The following is a 27,376-nucleotide window of genomic DNA, read 5'->3' on the forward strand; positions in this document are numbered from 1 at the left end:
TGCAGTCAACATTTGCAGTCAATTGCAAATATATAATAATTATATAAATTGCAAACATTTTGTCTACATATATTATATCATATAATTATACCGTAATAATTATTCAATGTATTAATTGTCCTTTGCCATCGTCGATTTTCTGTCAACACCAAAATTGTGTACTTGATTTGAAAAAAAAAATGACATTATCGTTTTTCATTATCGAACGTAAATCATAAATAAGGGACAGGTTCGTCAATTGATCTCGAATTCTCGATGTTTGATTCCCCGAAACACCACAGGGGTTTCGTTATCGTTCCACTTCACTCGCCCTCGTTACGAGCAAACCAATTAATCCTTTCGAATAACTTCCTTCGCTGACCCTTCCGAAGAACGGAGACTCGAGCCGCGATACTCGAGCAATATGAAGAAAGATCGAACCTCGCTCCTAGGGCTAATTCGACATTAATTGCGCGCTTCTCGCGACCACCCTGTAGAAACCATAAACTGGCCTCCCTTCGAGGGGTGGCCGCCATTTAATTGCCAGCAAATCCAATTACGGTGCTTGAAGCTTTCCTCCGAGGGGAGCAGAAGAAACAAAGAGAGCCAGGTTCGCGAAAACGGGGGACGTAACCGGCGAGAAATCAGCGTGGACGTATTCAATTAACCGAGCTACAACTGTTCACGAGTAATAAATATTGGGTCGCGAGTGGCCTGAATCGTTTTGTTCTCCTCCCATTTTCGGTATTTTATTTGTTTCTTTGTATTGCAGCGTGCACATCGCGCTAACAACGACGAAGCTTCGTCTTTATTAGCCACTGCTGCTGCGGCAACGATTATCACCCTGAGACGATGACCTCCATTTAGGTTCGCTTCCACTCTAATTTGCGGTAGCTCGGTATAGTGGGCGCATAATTTATATTTGTCATTCTTCTCATTTTAGGTAAACTTGTGAATGTTTTTCACCATTTGAGAAATACAGACGTGTTTTTATTATCTGCTAGAAAATAGAAAATTGGCGAAAGAAATGTGAAAATAGATACTCGGATGTCTGGTTGCCTAAGGCCTAGGCGTCATGTGCGGTAAAACATAGGTCGTTTATTGCCTTGTCTTTATTTCGTGCAGAGATCTAAGCACGTAAAAATCATACGTTCAAAAGGCAGCACGTTTGGTGGTTGTAAAATATTTAACAACTCACAATTAGACGTCGTTAAATCGGTAAAATGATCGCGAAGCCAAGTCGAAACGTTTCACAAGCTCTCTATCACATTTTCAGTCACGCGTCCTCGTTCCACCAATTTAGATTCGAATCGTTGTTAAAACCATAGAATTATTCTTAACTAAACCTGTCCCACGTGGAAACATTGGTAACTGAAATCGTATCGACAACGCATGAAACATCGCATTATAATATCGCGTTAATATCGTTGCACGGTAGAGGACCCTTCGAGTTTATAGCGAAAACAATCGACCAATTAAACATTTTGCGATACGAGGAAAATAGTGGATGTAAGCGAGGCGTCCGTGTCAAAGATCGATAATTAATTCTACGGAGGAGATTACTACGTTCCGAATGAATTATTTACGTAATTAGGCCAGCTAATCGTGGAATTACATTATCAATAAATCACCAGCTCGTTAGTGGCCTGTACAACAATAACGTTTAATCGAGCAACGATCGAACGTCGCAGCTTCGCGATACGATCGTTCCACGCTATTCTTCATTGCAGCTAATGGAACGTCGATTTTTAAACGCTATGCGCGTCGTCTCGTCCGAGTGACCTCGTCCACCTTCCTCTTGGATATTTTTAAACATTTCGGGACGAGAACGACGACGGTCCCAGCTTCGATGCCTCTCGCCAGTCGTTCACCGATCGTCGTTCGATTTTTTTCGTCGTCGTGTTTCCACGCGTATGTCGCCGTATCTTATCCATTTGTCTATCCACGATAAAACAAACAAATAACGAGGAGATACGATCGTCTCGGTGGATAAATAATCGCTCGATCGTTTTCGGTTCGTTCGCGTTGCACCGGTTTCCACGGAAGCTTTGACGCGGTTAACGAACGAAGCTCCCCGGAGCATCGCGTCCCCGATTTCTTAAAATACCAGCACAAACGCGGCCGCTTCATTTTTCATTCGGCCACCGGAAGAGGGAGATGTCCAGGGCAGAGGACGCGGCACTGAAAGCGCAGCTAGGCCAGAAAGAAAACGGGTCTGTGTACCGTGGTGAAAACCAAGTGGAAACTGTCCGCTGATCCCGTGAAACTGTGCCAAGGAGCAGCTTCTTTCGATCGCCCCAATTTCACGCGTTGCTCGCTCCGGTATTCTCGAAGCGAACTATGACCAGCCGCTCTTAATACGCGACGCGTTACGACATTCTTCTCGTGATCGAAAGTCTGCTCGATCCTCCGGACCTGTTTCTCCATTTTGAATTCCCTGCTTCCTCGCCACAGATCTTCTGTCCCCCTGCGGACAGTTTCGGTTTTATTCGGCTAGAACACGGAAGAAAGTTCAGCGAACATGAGTTTGGAAACGGTTGTTCGAGCGAGTCGTGGCAATCTTCCGTTTAGAAGAGAGTTCTGTAATGCTGCGACTTGCAACGACCATGTTTCTTCTTCTTCTTCTTCTTCTTCGTTGACTGTTGTTTGGAAAGGTTCGCTATTACTGTCCTCCTTTAGAGGAGAATCGGAGTCCTGGAATTTGCTACACGCGTTCACAGTATATAACAGCAACGCTACAGTTAGATTTTATGAAGTAGTTCTACTTTTTTCTGTAGTGTTTCCCGCTTTTCCAGCAGATGTATTTAGATAATTAATTTCGGATCAAGATAGGATACCACGCTTTAGCGAGACGATCCGTTTTAACCTGCATACGCTTATCTTTATTTACTAAATCTTTGTGATTCCGATTAAAAAATTAGACTGCGACACTCCGACGGAAAGACGCTATTGAGACACCCTGGAAGGATCGTACGTCCTTCTCCATGTCACGAAACTTTCCTACTACTCTTATACACGATACGATCCGCAACTTTGTCCAACTCTGGAAATCGTCTTAAGAGTAGAGTCTTTAAAGATCTATGCACACAGGACTTTCTTCATCTTCGCGGAGAATGCGTCAAACTTTGTTCGACCATTTCCAAGTACCAAGTACCCTTTCAACCAAGCAAATTCCAATAATTTCAATGTTACTCTTAGGAACTAAAACCGTGAAGGAGCCGACCGATTGCTTCGTTCGTGTGAACCGTGTTCAATTAACAACTGATAGAAACACGAACGATATTTGGTCTGTCGATAATCGTTGCTTGGGAACGCGCGGAGAAGAAAATTCGTGTAATCTGCGTGGAAACGTGAGTGGCCGGCGCTCGAAGTTGATTCGAGCCCCGGCTAGTTACGAGGAAAATGACGAAGAGTGGCAAAAGCCGCGAGAGCTTTCGGTCTTCCGCGGCGACGTCGCCGGAGAGCCACCGTGCGAGATGCCGCAGCAGAAGTTCCAGTGTGGCGACTGCAAGAACCGACTGCCCGACTTGACCAACGACATGTGTCGTCTATTGTCTTACAAGAGCCTGAATGGCCTGGTGAGGGACAGGGACAAAAGAAGGAAGAACGAGGAAGATGGAAAGTCGTTGAAAACGCTCGAAGACAAGGTAAGAGTCGTAAGAATTGCGAAGGAGAAGGGAGCAGGCTGAAAATTGATACGTACGGATGTCGAAACAGGCTCGAGTACTTGAAGAGATGTTTCAGTGTTCGAAATAGTACGGTAGCCTCCGCGAAATAAAGAAGTTTCACTGATCAATTCGATAATACTCACGGCTTCTTTTCATATGAAATATTTGGACCATCTTCGTAGGTTTCTGTCTCAAGCTACAGCAAACTATCGTACATCGGTTTATTAATTATTCTTATCGTTGATATAGGAGAAATCGGATAATGAAACATTTAAAAGAAGTAGTTGCAAAAGTCGAAAACAGAAAATAGGAAAAGGAACCGTGAAAGAAGGAATTTCCGTAACAAAGAATGTAGAGCAAAAAGATATTGGAAAGAGATTCGGCATTAAAAGAACCTAACGAACGGAAGAAAGGAGTTAGAGCAAATACGTGAAAAAAGTCCAACAATGGAAATAGCGAACAGCAATGGCAAAAGGATAGAGAGAAGTAGCATCGCGACGCTGCAAAAAAAAAAAAAGACGAAGATTTTCCACGAGTGAGAATACGATGGGCGACGCACGATCTCATTAGTGGTGATTGCCGGCCCGGCAATATTAATGATTTTCACGCAGGCTGCGATTCGGATTAATTCGAGGGAAATTGTTGCGCGCTTTAATTGCTGTCAGAAGTGTGCCGTCTAAACGTGTGGTTCGCGCAACTTCGAATCGCTGAACGCCTCTCGAACGTTAATTCGTTTCGCGGACTAAACTTGAACTATCGGGCGAAACTCGTCGTAACCGCTATAGCTTCTCTTGATAACTTTCCAGATAATCGAGAGGAACGAAAACTTTGCAAAGTAATTCCCGCTTTTGAACGCCCACGAGATCTTCTTAAATTAAACGGTTATATATTCCCTCTACCATCGAACTTTTCTACATAAAGCAAAACTACCGTTCGAAAGGATCAATTTCACGCGAGCGAAAAACGCTTACGCTCATCGAATCCCCATTGGAAACGAGCTGTTAAACAAACCAGAGAGAAAAAAACGTGTCGTAAAGCGGCAAAGGCCGAGCGTAAATAGCGCTCACAGGTACGAGCTTATCGAGTGCCGCATGACAGAACGTTTTACTCCGATTGCGAGCTGGGAGCCGCATAACTCGATGAAATGGTTTGTCAGTGTATAGCCGGGAGAGGAACGTCGAATGGTTCGATTCGTTTTTCCTAACCCTCTTCCGGCCCACTCTCTCTCTCTCTTCAACACTCCGTGACCCGCTCCGGGGATCCGTTTCGTCGTCGTTTCGCTCGAAATAGTGTTTTGCCTGGCAATCGGGTTCCATCAAGTTGAACGGGCCAGGTATTGCGCGGTGGCTCTACCGTTCCATTCGTTATGGGTCCGAAAATATTGCTGCGTGTGAGCGTTTTGTCATCCAACCCACCTTAGGTCGACGTAGACAGTGTATCGAACTCGTAGATCAGCCCCATGCTGATACTTTGTTCGCTCGAATGTTTCTTGTTTTGATTTCGATAAAAGGAAGAAGGAAAAGGGGTTGATGTTGGCTTTGAATGTGAACTTTTAATGCAAGGGACGAGAAAAGGACAAGGTATAGAGAATTTAGCGTGTTTGCTGAAACTTTCAAGTTTCTAATGTATTGTTTGATTTCGAACATCGTTGCATAACACGCAGAACTTTGCGGAACTTTGTACGAACTTGTTCCAAGAGTTTAAATCTTACTTCAACTGGTTTACCGCGCGAGTATTTTTCTTAGTCGTGACACATTCGAGTTTCTCGTGTAATGCTTTCACGGAATCAAGTGTCCACGTTCGTGGAACCACGTGGACACGAAGTTGATTTACCACCCCCGAAATCGATGATTGGAAAAGTCGATCTCGAACGTGAGAACATTCTACGAGAAGAATCGAGGCTACTAATTCCTGCAATAGCGAAAATAATTTTCACCATTTGTCTAAAAAATTCTCGAACTTGAAGTCGTTCGATAGCAAAGTGAAAGAAATAAGACATCGGAGTAAATTTAATTTGTAGAAAGTAAGACAAGTAACGTGTGTACACGATTTGGCGAAACCGAGTACTAGTTTGCAAGTTTAAGATACGTGATGCTCCTGGTTGCCGCTAAACTGGAGTCTTCGACTTTGGACCAAAGCCCAACCGGTTCCTTTACAAACCTCTAGGGACTCACGAACGATGTAAGATTCGAGCTAGTAATGAATTTCACAGACACTAGCTAGGGGAATTACATAACCAGCAACTCGTGCCGGTACTTAATTCTGGATTACAATACCAATTATCGACAACATCGGCGACACCTAAACTAAGCTAAACTAAACTTTGCCTGATCATCCTTTCCTTATATTCGTCAAAATACACCAACTACTGTCGTAAATGAAATATTTAATAATAATATTGTTGAGAATTGTGGATCTTAATTGCCGAAATAATAGTATAGGAACACTAAATTTACACTTGGAATTAATATTAGAATAATTGTATATTTATTTGATGAGCGATTTCTAAGATATTCACCGATGCACACTTGCACGCGTCTCAGCACTCCATACCCGACTGTTAACCGACTGAACAGTTTACATTCATCTGTTTTCGAGACGCCGCGCACACACATACCTCCACACTCTGATACTAGCATACAAGTATTTCTACTATGCATCTAACCTAGTGCAGCACATAAAATTATACATATGTCGAGTTAGCATTGCGGTTAGGGGCGTTTAAGAACCTTCAGTCGGATTAGCCATTTTTCCATTATACGATACAGATGATAGCCAATGGCGCAAATACGATTATCACAGAATAAAGTTCACCAGCAATAAACAATTTCACCACGCAACAACAAGTTCTCACTAAAGACCCATATTATAATAACAATGATTACCTAGTCACCAAATAAATATAACAAGAAATTCGCAAGGTGATCATATGACCATTACAGAATTTGACAATTAACCGTGACGATTAGATACTCGAGATGTTAATGACAATAATCTTAGGTCCAATAACGAATATATACGGTCAACAGGATAGCAAATGCGCCTACTTACTTGTCAAAAGTCCAAATCGAGATGAACTCATGTGTTTTTCTATGTACCTCTCTGTACATACTTTGGGTCAACTCTATTTTTAAGGAGAGCTATACAACTACGTCATACCTCTTTTAGGCAGAAACGTCCATCCCGTGACTGTGGCTACGTTTAGCGACCAGATGTGTCACTTCGAGCCCCCAAGCCTACTGTCATAAGTCTCGGGCAAACGTAATCGGATTAAATCATAAACAACTACTTCTAAGTTTTATTATTTAAGTACAATTATAATAAAAAATCTAGACTAGAGTATTGGCGATTTTCCCAAAAATTGCAAAGGAAAGACCCCGATGTTCTTTCATCTTCGACATATATATATATGAATAAGAGAAATATTTCAAAGAAAATTGTTCGAGCATCGAAGCGTTTCCATACGACACGTTGCTAAACAGAAGTAAAAAGCAAAATCAGACAGACGAAGATGAATGGATTCTATTAGGTGTTTTAATGGCGTAAAATGGACGATTGAAAGCGTCGAAGGCGATCGGGAAGTTTTCCAGTCAAACTACGGTGGGAGGGCGGGGGTGAAAAATTCGAAGACGGAGTATCGTCGTGAAGTTCGTTAAACGAGTACGCGCAAAGACGGAAAGTTTCGTTATCTGAAATGAGATCCCGGAACAACTCGATGGCGAAAGTGAATTAAAAATTCGCCAAACGTTCGCTATCCACTGCGTGAAGCGATTTCTCGCGATTGCATCCTCTTTCGATTACAACAGAATCCGTTGGAAAATCGAACGTTCGCTGACTGCGTGTGTAAACTACCCTGCCCACTCTCTAAATACGACTGTCAATATGCGTTATTAAGATTAAGTTTTTATATATATCTCTGTCATTCTTTTGCGCGTGGAGAGAACAATTTATGAAGATGTATATGTATCTTACCAGAAAGTTAATCGATACGTATTTTTATATGATTTTATGCTGTTCGAACACAAAGAACACGGCCAGGTTGAAACGTCCTCGAATTCGAGGACAGGCAGTTTTCCATTTTCAATAACAGTCGTCTAGCGTGTCACGAGGACGCACGGGAGCACGTTGAAGAAACTTAACACCTTAGCGTGCAACGGGAGATGCACGATAAATAATGCATAAGGTGTCGTTCGGTTCGTAGCCGCGAGATGCAACGTGTGTTTAGTCGGAGCTCGTAACGCATCGACAAGGTAAAAACGATATTCGACGTGGCGGGACGACAGAATGCGCTTAATTCGCTCTTTGTATCGTTGTTGGACGAGACGAGATGCAATCAGGAAGCTGACAACGCCCTTGCATAAGTACGATCACGTAGAGTCGAGGATTGCAGAGTCACGAGCTCCGCCTCGTTGTTCGCGCGATCGCTGTAATTCGATTTTACGAAGGCAATATCGCATTCGATGGAATAATACTGCGTCGAACGCGAGAACTTTGTCGTAAAAGGAAAATCGTTCGACCGAATGATTTCAGGAATTGCAGCGAGGCAGCGATCTTAAAATTCAATCTTGAACTTTACGCGGAATAATGAAGCTCGTTGTATGTTATGAGACGCCATTGATCTTTAACATAGCAACGGAAGAATGACGAAATGTCGGGTACTTTAGATCCAGCAATATCAAATATCAAAAGTGACAAGCGATTCGAACAATCGTGTTTCTTTGCTACGAAAAACGCAAAACGCGATTGAAACGCGTGTTTAGTGGAAAACGCGAAAATCAGAGACACCGACAATTAACGTGTGAAAGCACCGAACCGATAGGACCATCGAAATCAATAGCCAGTTTGTCGGTCAGGCAGCAAAGTGTCGATTAATTGCAGGCCTTTATCAACGATCAGCGAGAATTAGTAACGTAGCTGCGCAAACTTTCTAACCGTTGTTCAGTCACAGCGTCGTGGTTTCGTCGACTCCGATGAAATTTGAAAGCAAATATCGAACGTTGGAAGAACTCGAACGAAAATCTCGCGTCCGTAGTTCGCTGGGATTTTCGGACAATTGGAAGGCATCAGGCGAAATGGAATTTTGGAAAAAAGTTGAAACTCTGACGGCGCACGAGGCAGCGCAAACGCAAACACGAAGCTGATCGAAGCGAAAAAACGGTGCTCGGGGACATCGATACGCGGAGCTGAAAGACCGCGAACCAGCGTCTACGATTTCGATATACGAGACGCGGACACTGGCTATCGATCCGCGGACTCATATTTTTCCGCAGTGCTCCGCAATAATATTGCCATTTATGTACAGACCGCAGAGCCGATATCTGGTTCCTTTTACGTAACGTTCCCGTGCTTCACTTTAATTTCAACGTAACTGGAAGTCTCAATTTGACCGAGTCTTTGGTTTAGAAACTCCTTATCTCCGTATTACCTTCCAATTATTTGCCATAAGTTGGAAATCCCAGCAACGTATCCGAAATCTTCCGTATAAACTGTTCTTAAACAGATTGAGTTAAGGCACTCTGATCGCAATATTATAGCGACGAGATTACCAGTTAGAGATCGAGTTTGTCTTCGTCGTGTGTGAACCTGTTTAGAAAGTTCTGCCGCTTCTTCGTTACTGTCTTCAGTGACACGGTCATCCTCCAAATCTATCCTTGTCTTTCCTTCCTTTCTAAACATTTCATCTTCATTTCGTTCTATTTTTTAACTTAACGTCATGGTGAGAAGACGCTGTAAAGGTTTGTGGTACTCGAGTGATCGACTCTGTGATTTGTGGATTTCGTGGGACCGCTACACACCCATTTTGTATTCCGCGAATCGATCATCTGCATTCATTTCCTCGAACTATGCCTCTGATAATTATATTAATCGTACGTGTGAGCACACCAACCCACTCACACCAGTCATACTTTTTCTCTGTCATCGCGTATCATTAATTTCATATTTTTATTATACGTTGATATATGTCGGTTCACGCTGATTATACTTAAACCAAAAACTGTTACCTGTATGAATAAATAAATCAATAAATAAGTAAATAAAGAGAAGCGCGATACTTTGTGGCTCCGAAGCAATTAATGGTTTCATCAAAATGGTTTCGTCTCGGATTCGTTATAAAATTTGTCGACCCGGTGTTTTTCCAAAGACTTCACGATCAATCAATCCACCAAAGAAGGAAGTTCAGTTAGCTCCCGTTTCGTTTAATCTTTGGCTCACAACTCTCACGAGTGTTTGTCGTGGGTCGTCTGATTTCCCTTTGTTCCCTCGCGTTTGCAGTGCCACAGAGCCATTCGATAAACGCAGTGCGGCCGATTACCGTACTCGTGCAGGTTCGTTCGGTGTAATCTCGTCTTTTCAGTCCCTTTCGAGAGGATTTGTTAGCCTTTCGAGCTTTCACCATCGACCAATCACAGTTGCCACGACCCCGCTGAAAAAGGAATCTACTTAAAGCGATCGTTAATAATCGAAGAGTCTCTCCGCATGACGTCCCTGTTCTTCCGCAAACACTTACTATGTACATAATCGGTTTTATCCACGGATGAAGAGGGAATTTCTACCGAAAGAATTACGAGGAACGAAATGATAAACGTTGATCCTGACGATAGGAGGCTGCGTCCAAGTGTTCCGTCAGTCCATCAAAAGTTTCAAACTGTTGTAAACTCAAAACGTGAAAGGTATAAAACCGACTCGATTGACGTGATCTCGTTCGTTCGGAGATAGAAGGAGAGAAACGAGAGAAGGTTCCTAGTCGTCGAAAGAGTCGATCGAACGACGTTTCTGGAAACGTTGCTAGAGAAAACTACTGCCGAAGGTGAGCCAAAGAACTGCGAACCTCTCGCGGCTGTACGAACGTCGTCACCCAGACTGCTCACGTACGTATGCATACTACGTGGCGTAGAGTTCTAGCCATCAGTTGGCAGCCTCTTGACATTTCAAGCCGAGCAAACGTGGTAACGAGGTAAACGACCGACGTCAAACACTCGGTGTGCCGGTCCTTTCGTGGCTTTTAAAAAGCCTTCGAGCTTTGATAAGTAACGCGCTGCGAGGAAACGCTGCTCCGTTTTCCTGAAGCTCCGTGATCTTCCGAGCGTTCGGAACCTTCGACCGCTTTAATAGATAGTTACACGATGGTTGAACGTTGCTGCAGCCACTCTTGGTAATTGGCAAAATCACGAACACCGTTCGAGTGCCATCGGTCGAGCTGCTACGATCCTTGCAATTACGAAGCGCGTATCGGGTGGCGTTAAAGCGCTGCTTATATCGAAGCAACGTTGGAATTTATGGAAATCGAACGAATTAATGTGGAATATAACCAGGCAGCCGAATAGAAGGTGAAATTGGAGATATACGGAAACCTTGAATACGTCGCGATCCTTCCAGCGATACGTTCCAAGTAATTATTCGCAAAAATGCGGACCATTGGTGATGGCACCGTCCCAGTGCAATTTTCACCGGCACAGTGACTAATTAATCGAAAAATTTTCTACGTCGAGGAATTGCCGAGCTGAATGCATGGAAATATAACGAGATCATTACCATAGAGATATCCTCGATTCATACGCGCCTTGCGTTACGAAAGGAAATCGACGCGGAAAACGAGATGGATACGTGAACGGGGCCGTTCGATGCCGGCCGAACCGATGACGACCCAGATGCCGCTTTTCACGTGCTCGACATTTTTCCCGTTGCGTCCAAGCAAGCTCCGGGTGAAATCCGGCTTCGTTTATCGCGTCTCAGTCAAAAAATATATACAAATTTATAAATATTCCGCTACGAAAATGTTCGCGAGTTTTCCAGATATTAATACAACGCTGGCTGCGTAAATTGGCGGAAATTTTCAAAGATGTAAAGCTTCGTAATCCTTGGCGTTGCGCTGCAAATGGAAAAATCGATACGGCTTGCATTATGCAAGTAACGCATTAGCTGCGCGTATCTCGTTTAAAACAGACAAAATTATTAAAAGGTTTTGATGAAAAACTGACTCGTCTCGGGAGGATAAGGATACGCAGAAAGTTACTTCCAGCTTCGTCAGACTTTTTTCCCCTCTATGTATCTGGGCCGGTCGGAAAGAAAACGGTGAGAAGCATAGGGAGAGAAAGGTGCACACTCCCAGTATTTACCGTCGCAACTTCCTTTCCTTCGGGGATTAAGCTTCTCGGAGAAGTCGTAACTCCAGGAATCTTCGAGGAAATTCAGAGAGCTCCGCTTCGCTCGTGGAAGCATCGCATAAACCGTGCTGCTCGTAACTGATGTACGCTTGGTCCAGCTTGGACAATTACAACAGCTGTCAGACTTTCTCTAACAGCATACAATTTTTTCGTCTCTTCTGTCCCGTTCTTCGTAGCTGGACGAACAATGTACGAAGAACAGTTCTTGTAAAGTACTTCGATAATTTTTAGTCAGCGATTAGAGATATTGTACAGCAACATTTTTATCAGAGAAGAGATACATGTCTGTGAGTGGAAGAGAAAAGATAAAGAATATCCAGGTAAAAATAATTTCGAGCGAAAAGAAATTTTGTTGATATCCTGAAAGGTGCAAGATGTGTATAAAAATTAAGAAAGATGAGATCATGTTGCCGATAGCTAAGTGAGCTTTGCTTACGATTCGCACAGGTCTCGATTCGCACAAATGCGAACTCGATATTTCCCTTTTCCCGCCGTAGTTGTTCTTTGTAACAAAATTTCCCACATGCAATTGCAACTGAAAATCATTGAAACTCATCGAGAACCAACTTTCCGACAACATCGTGATCTTTACATCTCTGGGAAGTTATCATAGTCGCTCGTACATCGACACGCTTGACTTTCTGAAAGTTTCCCGGTTTTCCGGCATGTCTTCCGGCCAAAAGTTTCGAATCTCACGGAAGATACTTCTTCAAAGCTCGAACTCCGCGCGTGTTTAATTCGCTTTCTCATTGCTACTGTGACATTTCCACCTATATAACGTACAACAGAGTACACAATATGGTGCATCTACCGAGTTGAAGCCAAACAGGTTACGCAGGCAAACTAGATCCATTTTCATGCGGCGCGAGCTTTTGCGAAGTGCTTCTTAATAAGCAAAGAGGGAGAAGATGCCATAGAACTTTCGAGAAATCAAGGTTACGTGCGTCAAGTTACACTCCGGTGCATAAAGCGAACGCAGAGTGCGTTTTCCACGTATGTGAAAATGTGCTTGCAGGCTCGCGAGCTCGAGCTTGCTCGTCCATTAGGTTAGCTTCTCCTTGGGTAAGATTCACGCGAGATGTCTGGCGGAAAATACGAAGCTCCTTTCCTCTGGTGTAATGTACAGCTTTGCCTCCGTTGTAGTCGAAGGATGTGGCGGCTGTGTGTACGGCGGAGAAAATTCCGTGACCTGGTTGCAAAGGGTTATTACATGGGTGCGCGCGAGAAAGAGCTTTCGTAAAAAGTAAATATCGAACGCAGGTAAGTACTTGCTCGAAGAAAGATGAGCTTTTATACGCATAGTAAAGGAGCCGGCAAGTTCACTATAATGAAATGTGGAAATGTAACGCGTTTCAAATGGAAAACCTCCTCGTTGTACCGTGTGCTGTAGCTTCCTTTCTTAAAGTGGAATCGACGGGTGTAAAGTTCCTCACGTTTCTTCGAAAGGAAGGGAAAAACGGTGTAGAGAATAAAAAAACTGAAAAATCTCTATGTACAGCATCAAAATGTGAGATGGAAAAGCGCGTTGTCTCGGAATTGTAACCGTTGGTCTTTCGATCACGTCCCACGGACAATTACGGTGCCGGACGAGGCTCCGAAGCGCGAGGACGAACGCCTACGCGTGTCTCGGATGCATCGAATCACGTCACAACGAGGCGGATTACCGCAAGATTGTTCATGAATATTTAGAGAGCTGCAAAGTGTGGAGAAAGGGCCGGCGATGCTCTGTACCGAACATCGAATTCACGAGCCCCGAAATATCGGCGGAACGCGACAGGCTTCACGATGACGAGGGACGAGAGGCGACCGATTTACGCCCACTATTTAATGGCCTCCGAATTTCGGGCGCCTCGCACAGGCCGGTTGCAAATTTACGATAATAACGACGATCAAATCGCGGAGCGATCGGTGTGTTTGTCATACGACCGCTTTACGGGCCATTATTCCAGGGGGATGCAAACAGAAGGAGGGGAAGATCGCATCGACAACGAGCGATTCCATCGATTCTCTGCTAATATTTTTATTATTCAAAATCACGACTCCCTTGTAAATTGCGACCAATCAATGGTAATCGGTCGACCGTACGTGTTCGCTCTTTATTGCCGGCACGACCTGTTTTCGCGATTATTGCATTGCGATTCGGAAGCGCGAATCGGCACAGGGATCTCTCTCTCTCTCTCTCTCTCTTTCTCTCAGCGCGTATTAATTTCGTATATCGCGATGAAAGTTGTAAAGTGATACGAGCACGCTCGGCAAAATTTACATTCAACTCCGGCGTGATTTAATCGAAAGGAAACAAACCGAGAATTCCTTTATACCTCGAGAAAGCGTACGAACCGTGGCTCCAAGTATCGACCTCCGGTTCCTTCGACTTTTTTCGACGAATAACGACCGAACTGGTTGCCCGCGATCTTATCGGCCTTTGCTCCACGATGTTCGCGTAATTGCGATCGTTTGTTCGCGTCCAATTCTCGATTAATATCCCGCACGTTTCCCGCGTAATCTCTGTTCCTTCGCTGGCGGCGCGAAAAGCGGATCTTCATTAAAGACCGAGGCTGCGCCAGAAGAAAGAATCGCGCCAGTAAATCTTGGAACAATTCATGGGAGAAAGAAAGCCCGAGCAAGGAAAGGACGATACTTTATTATCTCTACTACTTGATCGCGAGAAATCGAAGAGAACGCCGCCGTCTCTCAACCCTTTCTCCGATATAATTAAAATCGTCTTATTGTCGTACTCGTTAACGCTAATTTCGAAGACTCCATCTCCGAGGACGGAGGAGTTGCCGCTTAATCGAATGGTCCTGTAATAATTTCAACTGCGATCTTTCTTTAATTACTCCTTTTTCCTGCCATCCTCGCCATCTCTCCGTCCGCTTTGCACTTGCTCCTCGAGAAACGAAGGAAGAAGCAATCTCTGTCGTTGTTTCTTTGATTCCAAGATATCCAGTTCCTCTTGCATTTTCTATTAACAACGACGTGTACCAAGGCACTACGATGAATCTCCATCACGGAGGATATTTAATTCGAAAAGATGTGGGACAATTTTATCAGTGGAACAGCGATGTATCTTGTGCTGAAAAATTATTTCAACGACTTTGTCCCAATTTCCGATAAAGGAATAGATTCCCGCGGCGTTTAAAACGATATTTACGACCGCGTGCTCAGCTGCTACGAAATTATGTGAGCCAAGCGAATGGCTCGTGAATCGAGGAGTGCACAGAGATTCGGTTACAGGTAAACGACGCTTGCAGTTACGTTCGTGTGTAACACGGTTGTTACGCTCGCGATAAAGCCTACGGAAGAGTCGCTATTTTTCCCTTCATTTGCCTACTTATACTATTAAGGATATCAGCAATTTTTCAGAGACTTTCACACCTTAACCGTGATATTTGTCGAAACTCGGAGGCAATTTGGATTCCCTGTGATGGAGATATTCTATCGCTTAGGCAGTTTCAACGATGTATTTGTTGGATGTAGTTTGTAGGTTCGGAACACTTGCCTAGGCTCTCTCACGTGGTAATTTACTAATTAATAATATTAATGAATTAACAAGTTACAGGTTACAATGGATCTCTTTATGATTTGACGATTTTACATTCGAATACGATAATAAAATGACTCATAGTTCTTAAATTTCCACTAAATTTAAATGAATAAATTCGTTTCTAAAATATTTACTACACGTACGAGTAATTTGTGATTCGTTTCCTGGCGAAATTTCTGATAAAATTTCTAATAATATAAGCTTAATCTCTTTCCTATGGTGAAATTTATTCGACGAATGGAAACAAATTAGAGGCAATCGATTCTCGTTTCGCAGTCAATAACGCGTTAGTGCGAAGTTAGCGTTGATCGCGTAGCGGAGGGTCGTGTTTTTCGTGCTTGCACGACCACTTCGAGTATAGGGAACGTGGGTGGGCCTGTATCGCGGCTCATTTGTTTCCGCGACGTTGAAAAATGCCGTTTCTTTCGGATGGCTCGCTGCTTGGCCAGCTCAATGTCTCGACAGTGCATAAATACCAGTGTTTCTAAATCACATACACGTATCCGCCAGTTGCCTGCCAACGTGCACGAATACACGTATCACCTGTGCATACGTGCAGTTTGACGAATGGAGAAAGAACGCGAGCAGAGATGCGTCAGAACGAAAGCTCGCGCTCGAAAAACAATTCGCGAGACCCGACGACAAAGACATCCCAGGCCCATCGATCGACTGTCGAACAAGGAATTTTACTACGACAGACTGTTAGTAGAAAGAATGGCATTCATTTTGGAAACACATACAGTAGCTCGTGAAAATATCCGAGAATTTCCAGAAACCTTTTATGAATATATTACGTGTGCTATGCGAAACATTTTCAAATTACATTTTGCACTGTAACGAGACCCGGTTGTCATGGACGTATTGGTGAAGTTTGAAACAGATCGCAAAAGCGTTTAAACTCAAAAGTCAATTATTATACACCGTGTGAACCATCTTTAGCACTTGCACATCTGTTTCAAATTTCATCGATATAGTGATAACTCATTAGAGTCGGATAAAGTCAGACTCAATACGGAAAATGACTTGTTACAGCGCGAAGGAAATTTCCAAATGTTTTATACGACACACACAGTGTACATCATTTCTATGATAAATGTCCAAATACTTTTTTAAACCGCTGTAGTGTGAATACTTATTTGCAACATTTTTTATGATGTAACATTTGAAAATACGACAGAAGTTGGATGCGAGAAACTATTAAAAGGAATATATCAGCTCCGTAATTGACAATCACTGAAAAACTGATCTCGAGTGTGCAGTTAAAGCTAACGACGTTTGGTTAAACAGTCGGCAACGTGCAGTTACAGAAAATGAGCACGTAGCACGTCTGGCACAAGGGTTGCGTGCAGCAAATGTTGTCGCGGCGTGTTGCCCTCGTAAAAACACAACTTACTTCATAAGTAACTTTATAAAGCTCAAACAGAACTTTTAGACTGGTATATTCCCGATGTAGCCGTATCCACGCGAATTTTGCGTAACGTGTCCATAACCAAGGGCTGCTCGACGCTCAGCTGTATAAATCGAGTCTGATACGACCCGGCGTAAATCGAGATTCGTTCTGAAAAATACTTTAAATCCCGGAAGTGGGTTACGCGATCCGCCTGCCCCTTCGTGCCGAAAAAATCGATGCTAACGTCGTAGATAATAAATAGTCCGCGTATCGAGCTACTTTTTTCTATCGGTCTGTAAATCTGTGAGTTCGCGGCCTGGTATTCAGAAACCATTGAAAAAGGAATTTTATGAAGCACGTCAGATTCTCGCACCTTCTTATCGCAATATTTATATACTATGCTTCTTGCGAGTTGCCTTTGGAAAGTAGGTTACTCGAAACTCGATTTTCTCAATCGTAATTTCATATACGTAACATTTTACGCTCGTCTCCGAATACAATGGAATCTCGTACAACGCCAGAGAATAGAATAACTCGGTAAAAGCACTCAAACAGTCGTAGAAAATTTTTGTCTATAACTTACGTTCTATTTTATATCATCGTATACACGCGTCGTGAAATTTCATTAGCAGCGCGACGATACTCGAGCATCGCGGCTACGGCGGTGACGTTTGAAACCGGCTCGTATTAAATATTTAAAGGGTCGGTTATCTGTTCTCTTGATAAGTCTGAATATTCTATTATGGTACCGTACACAAATTCCGCCCGAAACAGTTTTATGGATATTCATGCAATTTTTTCGTCGCGTTACACAAATGTCCGATGCTGGGAAACGTGTTATGCAAAATTCTACCGTAGCCAATCGCCTGACAATATTGCTAGAGCAGATGACCTATTAAAATCAGGGAAGCTAAAACCGCGCGATTCAACGCGCGAAATTCGGAGATGAAATTGGTCCCCCATCGCGCAGAAACGGCACCGACGTCAATTCACCCCTTTTCTCCCCCGTTGTACCCCGGCGATATAACGCATCGTCGTTTTCCGTCCGATTTATTGGCTAATCCGATATTTATTGGACGGCGAGGCCAATTTCCAATTTACGCAGTGGTTAACTGGCACGGCTAGCATCGGCACGTTAACTGCACGCGGCCAACTGCACCCACCAACAGGCTTAGCGTTATATCCGGTTTAATTGGATCAGGATTAAATTAACTTCCGCCGGTGATGGAACTTTAACACGTAGGAGGAGAGAGATTCCTCGGGATCGGGTCGTCGTGTTCCCTTGACGCGCTCGTCCATCGATTTCAACCCCTTTGGACTCCCCTTGCCCGCCACTACCCTTTTGTTACCATCCTCGACGATTTTAATAGGTGATTCATGCTATAGTACACCGCCATAATTTTCCTCGCAGCATTGTGTCTGCTTCGCAAAACCACATTGTTCTCCTCCTTGCAACGAGAATCATCTTTTGTTCTACACGTAAAATGTATTCCCGGAAAATGGTTAATTACTTAACTATACCGGAACGATGCGGTATATCGTTGATTCGATGAACGTAATTCTCGGCAAAGTGGAGTGGTATAGATAAACAAGGGCGGTTTGGTTTAGTAGATAAATGGCACGGCGAATAGACGCACAGAGCTTTAATTTTCGGTCGAATAAACGGGCAATTTTACCACCGTAGGTAATAACCGTTTTCATACTGTCATTAGCAAAGAAGGGTTTATGAAGTGGATATTTGAAGCAACGTTTATAGCTTAATACGCGTCGTAATCCCCTGAAGAGGACTCGTCTGTCGTGGTAGGCAATTTTTAGCGAGGATTACGTACTGCCGGATTGAATATTAAATTGTTCGGGATGATTAATCGTGGGTATTTCGTCGCATCGATCGCATTCAAAGTGCTGTTAATTACCCGGCTGCGATCTTTATTTCATCCGCGTGGAATCGCGTGGCGATTTCGAATCATTCAACAGGATTGCCAACTGAAATTACAATTACAGTTGTAATTCAATTTTCCGAGCGTCGACAACGAACGAAATAGCTGGCACGAAGCACGCTATTATTTGACCGGAAGCCCTGCCAGCCGGAAATGAAAAATTAACAGCCGGCAGACGCCCGTTATTAATGACGATTACAAAATCATTCTTCAAAGTCGCCCCGCAGGTGAATCGATAAATTTTCCAAAAACTCGAGAATTTTATACAACGATTTTCACCTGTAATCGTATTCGAACGTTTAAGCGGAACAATTTTGTAAAATAAACGAAATTCACGACTTGGCGAACGTGACTTTAGAAAATTTCCATTTTGCGATGTAACCTCTTGACCAACGTTTGCCCTGGCTAACGCGAAATAACATCAGGAACTCTGTGTAACGTAACTATTTACTTTAGAGATGTCAAAGTTAATACAAGCTTGCTCAAGTTCGCCTAAATTTTATTGGAACACTCGGCTTCCTCGTAAATTAATTAATCCACGAAACACGGTGGGACATCGTAGTCTGACCAGGATTTAATCGTTCCCCGAAGCGATCGTGCTCGCAACCCCGCGAAGAAAGCTCTTAATACACCCTCGGGGCGAATGAACGAGCAAACCTTCGGCGAAGCCGATGCCTTCATTCAATTTACACCGATGGCTCCGTAAAATATCAGACAATTTTGAACCTTCCCGAAATTGCTGCAATTTCTTTCAAAAACCGTAACGTTAAACGTCGAGTCTCGCGTCGAAAGTATCGTTTGAACGTAAACTTATCGGTAGCACCGCGTAATCATGACGATCGGTATTTGTAAATTTGTATTATACAGAATATTACAAAACATGTAACTTAAAAAGATATGCCACAAACAACATTTTCTCTGTAGAGTCAATCCCGCGTGTTTCGCGAACGTACATGAAACACCAAGCTGGAAGATTCATCGAGCATCAGGACCGAGTTTCTCGATACTGGGAGATGGTTGAACGTTGCAGTGAAACGGTTTTCCCCGACGCGACTTTAATTGTAAATTGCTGCAAGTCCCTTGGCAAAGACAATCGAGGGCGCTCCATCAGATACACTCGGCGTTTCTCCTGCGGCATCGTTCGAGACCGAAGCGTCGTAATGACGTATTTGCCCCGCAGTTACCTGCGACGTATAGCACTCCGTATAAGGTATACCGTTAACAAGCACGAAGACGCGTGATTCCCATAATCCTCGAAGGGAAACCCTTTGTCCGCGCCCAACCAACGCGACGCGCGTCTTCGGCGAACGCACGGAAGCCCTTTGTCGTCTGCAGCAGAAATTACCTCGAATTAATGCCGCTGGCTTTCTCGAAGATCTTCACCCCGTCGCCCCTTACCATTCGCCTGTTCTGACTGCGTCATGGAGCTTCCAGCCGAGACAGTTTCCGAGCCATTGTTCTGGAACAGGCCATGCGTTATCTGCCGATGACGTTCCGCGAGTCGGCCGATATTTACTGGCGAAGACGAGAATCCAGCGTGAAGAAGAGGAATTTTTGCGAGGGAATTCTCGATGACGTGCGATACGTGGGGCGTTTCAAAGATCGCAGCTGAGGGTCGGAAAGTTAATAGAATTTCCGTGGCAAGAAAGGAGTCGCGGATCAAGCGTGGGATGTAAAGTAAATAAGGGGAGCGCAATTTTTCACGTTGTTGCCGCGTTCCAGAGGATTATTCACGGACCTGGAATAAACTGAGCTTTCGAGATAAGTCTGAAAGGAAAAGTCTGCGAGATATCGAGGTCATGAGGAAGCGGACCGCTTGGGACGAGTTGCGGCTCTGCGGCAGATGCGACAAAAAGTCGAGGAGAAGGCAATAGCCGACACACAGTCGGAACATCGTTCGATCTCGCTGTGTGGCTCGGTGAATCGGCAAAAGGGACAATCGACTTGCAAACCGATAATCAAAGAACCTAGTGGAAACATTTACGTAGTGGAACAAAAATACCTCGCTTGAAATTTTATCCTTCCAGAGACCCGTGTTTTTCTTGTATTAAAAAGCTCGAGAGAATAGAAAGAAATAGCAGACTGATTTTTACGGATTAAATTCGTCCAACGTATTACCCAATCTGTTCGAAACTGCAGAGGAAAGATCCCACAAAGCTCCATTATTTAGTTTGATCGATCAACGTTGCGGCTCGACGGAAGTCGTTATAGAAAGCTACCACACTGAACGGGATTAATAACCAAGAATAATGCGATTAAAGGGTTTAATTATCGAGCCCGTGCTAGCGCAGTCTTTCCAAACGGCGTCGATCAACGTTGATCAGCCTCGATTCGAGGATAATCGAGCAAATCTAATCTGAATAGAATATTCGACTTTAATTGTTTTCACTATACTGCAATACTCGTTAAAATTGCACGCGGGAATAGACGTCAACGCTGAGACCGAGCTTCCGTTTTCGCGTGCATTTAATTAAAAGTCTTTACAGTTTTTTAATAGAAACGCCGTGAATGCAGTTCGTTATCTCCGTAATTGCATCCTGGTGCTTGGGCTTGACCCGAAAGTTGCGCCGGTGATTCGCGACCCTCTCAATGCGCATTTTTATCGGTACCTGCGAAACGGCCGCGTGCCATATCTTCGTTCAGGCTGGCGGAAAAGTAGTCCACGATCGAACCAGACCAGCGACGAAACAGTTAAACCGCGTCGACCCGGCCCTGTTCCATTCGAGCAGACGAACGTGTTTCATGCTGATTCGATAAGTCGTCCTTTTTTTATCGTTTCGTCGTTCGACTTCCCTTTGGGCAAACAAACGCATACGCGCTCCTATAGAGAGTTCTATATTCTCTATAGAGGGTTCTCTATTCTAGAGTTGTTCGGCTGTTTGATCATTCACTTTCTACTCCTTGCCTGTTGTTTCATCCTGCTACTCGCTTTTCGTACGCGGATCCTCGGAGAAAATGATAACATCGCGTTTTACATCAACGAAGTTAGTTAAAGTTAGCAGATTGTTAAAAATTTGCGTTTCTTTTGCGAACGATAGAACAAAGACTGTGTCTCTGTTTGAAATAATAATAAGTAAATAGTATGGAACGCATCCAATAATTATTAATATTACGTAGAACGCGTAAATAAATAAATAAATAAATAAAGAGATAACCTTATTCTATGGTAAAACTCGGCGAGATCAAAAGTTGTTCTGAAATAGGGAGAGAAAGAGAGGGTGGTCTGTTGACGTGGGACAAAAAACAAATTGGATGATGGATCTGTCTTGTACTTTGTCCTTGTGGTTCGTTCTTCGAGGAGCGTTTACCAATCGATATCGGTAGAAGTAGGTCCGGGCAAGAAAAGAAAAAAGGACGAAAGAAGGCGCGACGAAAGAAAGGGGGAAATCGACGGGGTGGAATGCGCGTTACGGCGTGTCTTTGCGGTGCGAGAAGAAAATTGGTCTCCGGATAAAAGCCGCAACGGGAAAAAGCGAAACGGACGTCGGTCGTCGTTCTCGATTTTCCTCCGTTCTGATCAACTTATCTTCGGTCACGTAGCCGACGAGAAGCGTTACGATTGAAAGGCGGCCACTATCGCTAACCGTAAGCTCTTTTTTACTCTCACGTTGATCGCCGACGTGACCGCACGATTTCTCGACTTCTCTCGGGAACAAAACCGTTGCGGATAAAGAACGCGGCAACGTACTCGTATGCCGCAGGACACACCGACGATTATCGTTCGTTCCCACTCCACCTAATGAATTCGTTTCTCAATAAAACTATGTGGCACTTTTATCGAAACACTTATACATGACGCTCCTTTACATTTTCTTTGATTCACAAAGAACAGTTGAACAATTTCGTATAACTAAAAATATAATATATTCGGTAATTTATATTCAACGGCGCTTCGGCTCGATTTATCCAACCTTATTCGACAAAACGTCACATCCTGTGCGGTTGTTAGTTTGTTAACAATAATCGATGCTTGAAATCGTTAATCGTGGCGCTTTCACCAACGATGATTCAGCACTTGGGTAATCGATTGCGTTCGGTCAGCGTCGATGAGCCACGTGTTGGCTCGGGCTTGCTCGCAAGCTTCGGCCATTAGTCTTCCGCTTTCGAGAGGGAAATTTCGCTCACCCTTGACCCTTGCTGCTTCCTGATATTTCCAATAACGAACGCTGTACATCCTCTTTAATCCAGCAACGATAACCAGACGCCTTCGACCTTACTCGCCAAGAAAGACTCGTAAAAAAGAAGAAAAAATTGACGCCAGGGGAGATAAATTTCCAACGACATTTATTTATCCGGGATAGTCCGCAGAACCAACCGGTGGTTTCTGCGGCGCGTAGCAGGCAATAGAAACGCGTGATAAAATGGCGCCATATTGAAACGACACTGGCAGCTAGGAAAAAAAGGGGCGAGCAGTCAGAGGGACCTACTAAAGCGGCTTTTCTCTTCTTTTGTTTCAGGAATTGGAGAGGAGTTATACCCTCTCGACCCCAGGGGGTAGCAGCCCCGTTTGTTGTCCGCCCTGCAGCCCGCCCCCTGCGCCGGCTGCATACATATCGAGCGCACGTGCGTCCTCGCGAAGACTCGGTGCCGGAAGTGGAATCGGAGGTCCGCCGTCCCCAGAAAGGGATCCCCTGGGAAGACTGTTAAGGTCAGTTCGCTTTTTCTTCTTCTTCTTCTTCTTTCTCCTCAGAGACACGCTATTTAACCTTCTGCTGGCCAACGAGACGTGAAAAATGTTTATTTCACCACTGGCTGCTGGATTCTGTAAGGAAATTCTGCGAGATGTTCCATATTCTTGGGATACACTAATGGGATGGAATATTTGTTTTTTATTTATTCCAGTTGATTCATAAATAAGCAAGTAAATGGAATATAAGGAGGAGCTATAGTCGGATCTAAATGACGTTTCGCAATTTTTGAATCGTAACTCCGATCGAAACAAGAATTCACAATCCTCGCGAACAATAAAACGGATAGGTAATAATATAAATAAGAAGGTAATCGTCATCGAACGGGGCCACCTGCGTCCCAGCAGGGCGAGCCCATAAAATTGCAGACTGTTCCTGTCGGGGAAATCGTCCGGAAGCAGTAAAACCCTATCCCCGCCCCTATCCTTGTCCAATCCTTTTCTCCACGCTTGATCAGCTTGCTATGGGCTCCGCGTAAGATCATCAATCTTACCTGGGTACAACGAATGCATCATTCAACGCGAAGTTGCCACTTAGCGCGACTACGGTTTCGTCGCCTGGGAAATTAACCAGTCACCCGATAAGCGATCCACTGTAACGCCGCGTCCCGCCTCGTAACTCGAATTAATTGGAATTTTAGTGGGATGCTGTAAAAAGTTGAGCAAGAAGAACGCGCACCAGCTTTCGAAAGCAGTTTGTCGTCGGCCAGGAGTTTAAAGTAGAATTAAATGAGTCTGCCAGACGGCTTCTTATCCCTGGTTTGGCTGGCAAATCGATAAAATGATAAAACCCCGTCGAGGCTAAGCCGAAGCGTGTTAATCTTTCCTGAATTTTCCAACTCCTCTCTATAAGCACGCGTATACTAACTTTAGAGGGAAGACAGTTACTGCTTATCGTTTAAGGTAAGAAACGAAACTATGAAGTTTCGCATTTATTCAAGAGACTGCTTTTCTCCATAGTTAGACGATACGCTGGAAATCCCTTTCGACTCAACCAAAATCAACATCTTCCAATCTCCTCGGGGATCGATGTAATTCAAGAATCACATTCGACCATATTTGGTTTGTATTCGATGCAACGGCGACGCGAAACGGTCATCGGCGTTGTGCCAACATTCCATTAGCCCGTGATGCTTGCGGAATTAAGCAAATTCGTGGAGTGGCGTTTCTGCACGTGGTCGGCCGGTTAAACACAACGAACTTGGTACTTGCAGATTCCTGAAGTCCTTCTACAGGGAGCTAGGCACTCGTGATCCACCCCATTTGCCGGCATGGGCGTCGCCTCTTCCACTTGGCACCCTTTGTCCGGCGCACTTTCAACCGCACCTGCAGCTGCTACACAAAGGCGAACAGGAGCACAGGCTCGAGAACATCAAGCCCGACCAGATCTTCGCCCCGGTTAGGGTGAGTGCTATAAATCATCCCGCGGAAACTACTTCGTCTCTGGTGACGCGACGTACCGGTTGTTGACGTCGGTCGTAAAACTTCTCGCGGACTCTAACGCGATGGACGTTCGGGAAGGGGAAACAGGAAGCGGAGGAATACCTTGGGAGGAAATTTCTGATAAGAAGAAAGCTGCAAGTTTGTCGTTGTAACGCGTAGAACTTGAATTATCTACCTCGGTTCGTGCACTCGCGCGATTCTAACTTTTTAATTTTTTTCTCGCTGGGGATGTTTGGAAATTTAAATAAAATTCAAATCAAGTATTCGAAACAAGGAAATGTATAGGTGTCACGGCCAGGCTATATCATTTTTGTAGAGTTGCGAGCAAGTTTTCCGAATGCAGAGACGATGGCATTCTACGTCAATCGTATTCGACAGGGTAGTCCTGCCGCCCGCTGTACATTTGCATGATATCGACTACGTAATTGCGAAAGTCAAGTTGCACGGACAGCCGGCGATGCAACCACGATTTTCTCCGTCGAACGCTGAAACTTTCCGCGGTAACTTCGCGATATGTGAAAGCCAAGTTACCTATCCGCATCCCTCGCTGTCAAAGTTTCACGTTGTCGAATTTCCGTGACGAATCGCGGCAAACTTCCACTCCGTTGTTTTTGCTCTTACTCTGTCAATTAGTCTGCGTTTAAGATCAAAAGATCAAAGAAATCAAAGACGTTTCTTTAACTTCTACTACACCATCGCACGGCAGACAAAATAGGTATTAAAGGAACAAAGAAGAGACGTCGTAAAATTGTCTCTATTCGTATGCAGTATTTCCACGTTTTACTCCGATCCAGGAAATCCGTTTCTTTTCGAGTTTCTTCGTTCACGGTTCGGCACGGATATCCAAGTGGATGTTGCATTCTAATGTCCGTCTCGAGCGAACGACACGGATTGCGTCTAAAAACAAAACGGAGGAAGATCGAGCGAAACGATGGGGCCGGGTTAAATCGCTCTAAGAAGAGGATGAAACAGAAGGAGAGCCGTCCTTCCGGATTTTCGACGAACCATCGTGAATTGACTGGGAACCGCCGTGCTATGTCTGTCGATGTTTGTTACCATGAAAGATGAATTCTCTCCGGGCAAAGCCGTCGTTTCACGTAGGAAGTTTCGATACGTTTCACCTGCTGATCGAGGGAATTCTTGAACAATCGAACAAAGAGCCTTCGTTCCTGTCTCGTACCATCGAAAATCCCTTCTGCACGGAATTTAGAAGTCAAGTATCCGATGGAGAAGGTAATCGTACTGCAGTGAAACATCGAGATATTATCGAGACATCGATAGAAAATAGACTGTGTGTTTGACGGAGCAATCTAGGGCAGAGTAAACGTTGATCGTGAAACGGGCAAAGGACTGGCAATTAGAGAAGAATCTCGGACATTTCTACCGCGCAAAAAGTGCTTTCCTCAGACAAGTGCAGACGGAGATGATAAAAAGGATTTTCAAGAGAGAAAGAGAGAGAGAGTGCAAGCTCGCGTGAGATCGAGGAAGAAATATTCCTGAACCGAGATTTTCAACGCAATTAAAGAAACCGCCTGAAGGGAGAAATTAGACAATCTCGTTTCTTGCAAGTTGGAAGCGTCGAGAAGCGTTTCCCAACTGGGGGAGAGTGAAACGTTCTCGGAAGGGGTTGAACAGTCGACGACGGTGGCCCACTCGAAGACGGTGGCCCACTCGAACTCTTTCCGATGTCGTTCCCGATAATAACATGAAGTCGAATCAAGTCGAGAGTATCGTCGCAGAGGCATAGCTCCTTCGGTTCTCGAATAAAGAAGGTTTTAATCGCGCCTCGAAGATGCGGCGAACAAAATCGTGAAGAAGCGCGCGATCATTCGTCCGGTTCTGGCGTAACGAGGCATTGTTCTGTCGTGGTACGATAAGATGGCCAAGCTTCGCTTCGTTAACATTTCTCGAAAGGCTTTTTAACCAGACAATGCTGATAACTTCTGACAAAGCGCGCGAACACCGCCTACCTTTGTGCCCCGAAGGACGTCCAGTGATCGAGCTTCGATTTCAATGGACCATCCCACGCTTGGTTCGTTCAATCAAACAAAATAATATCTAAGACGAAAAACTCGAATTTCTTTTAAACGTCACTCGTGCTGAATCAACTTGAGTTAAACTCGAGACTCCCAGAGTAGCGAAACTGTTCCACCATATTTAATTCAATCGATACAACGTCTCCGCCTGCAGGCGTTTCTACAAGGCCCCTTGGGCTTTCGGCAAACTGCAATCAAAGCGGCACGGTCGTAGGCGTGAACGACAGCCGAAGCATCGATCACCGGAGCCAGCCTGTCAATTTACCAGGAAACTTGTACACACGGCACGAGAACGTATCCAACGTGGAAATAGCGGAGGCGACCGACTCAGCCATCCGCTTAACATCTCAATCTTCCCGGCCTTAATACCGGCAGTATCTGCCGGCAGCACCGCGAACCAAAGATTTATCGAAGCCACAATGTATCCGTCCGCCTCGGAATCTCCTTATCTTGCGGATATATGTACGTACTCGAGTGTAACCGAAAGATCTCAGCGTCGCTCTATCTGTTTCGATCTTTCGGAGAGC

At 44.4% G+C, this 27,376-nt stretch overlaps 1 protein-coding gene across 2 annotated transcripts in view; it reads left to right on the forward strand.

Moving 5' to 3' along the window:
• LOC126871880 (uncharacterized) overlaps nucleotides 1–27,376 on the forward strand; it is a 161,497-nt gene that overhangs the window by 96,943 nt on the left and 37,178 nt on the right. For both annotated transcript variants that reach the window (XM_050631185.1, XM_050631184.1), the window contains 2 exons: nucleotides 23,141–23,331; nucleotides 24,585–24,774. In XM_050631185.1, coding sequence (XP_050487142.1) covers nucleotides 23,141–23,331; nucleotides 24,585–24,774 — 381 coding nt within the window. The remainder of the gene's footprint in view (nucleotides 1–23,140; nucleotides 23,332–24,584; nucleotides 24,775–27,376) is intronic.

Source organism: Bombus huntii, chromosome 12 (assembly GCF_024542735.1).
Source record: "Bombus huntii isolate Logan2020A chromosome 12, iyBomHunt1.1, whole genome shotgun sequence".
In the NCBI taxonomy this organism is placed as follows: domain Eukaryota; kingdom Metazoa; phylum Arthropoda; class Insecta; order Hymenoptera; family Apidae; genus Bombus; species Bombus huntii.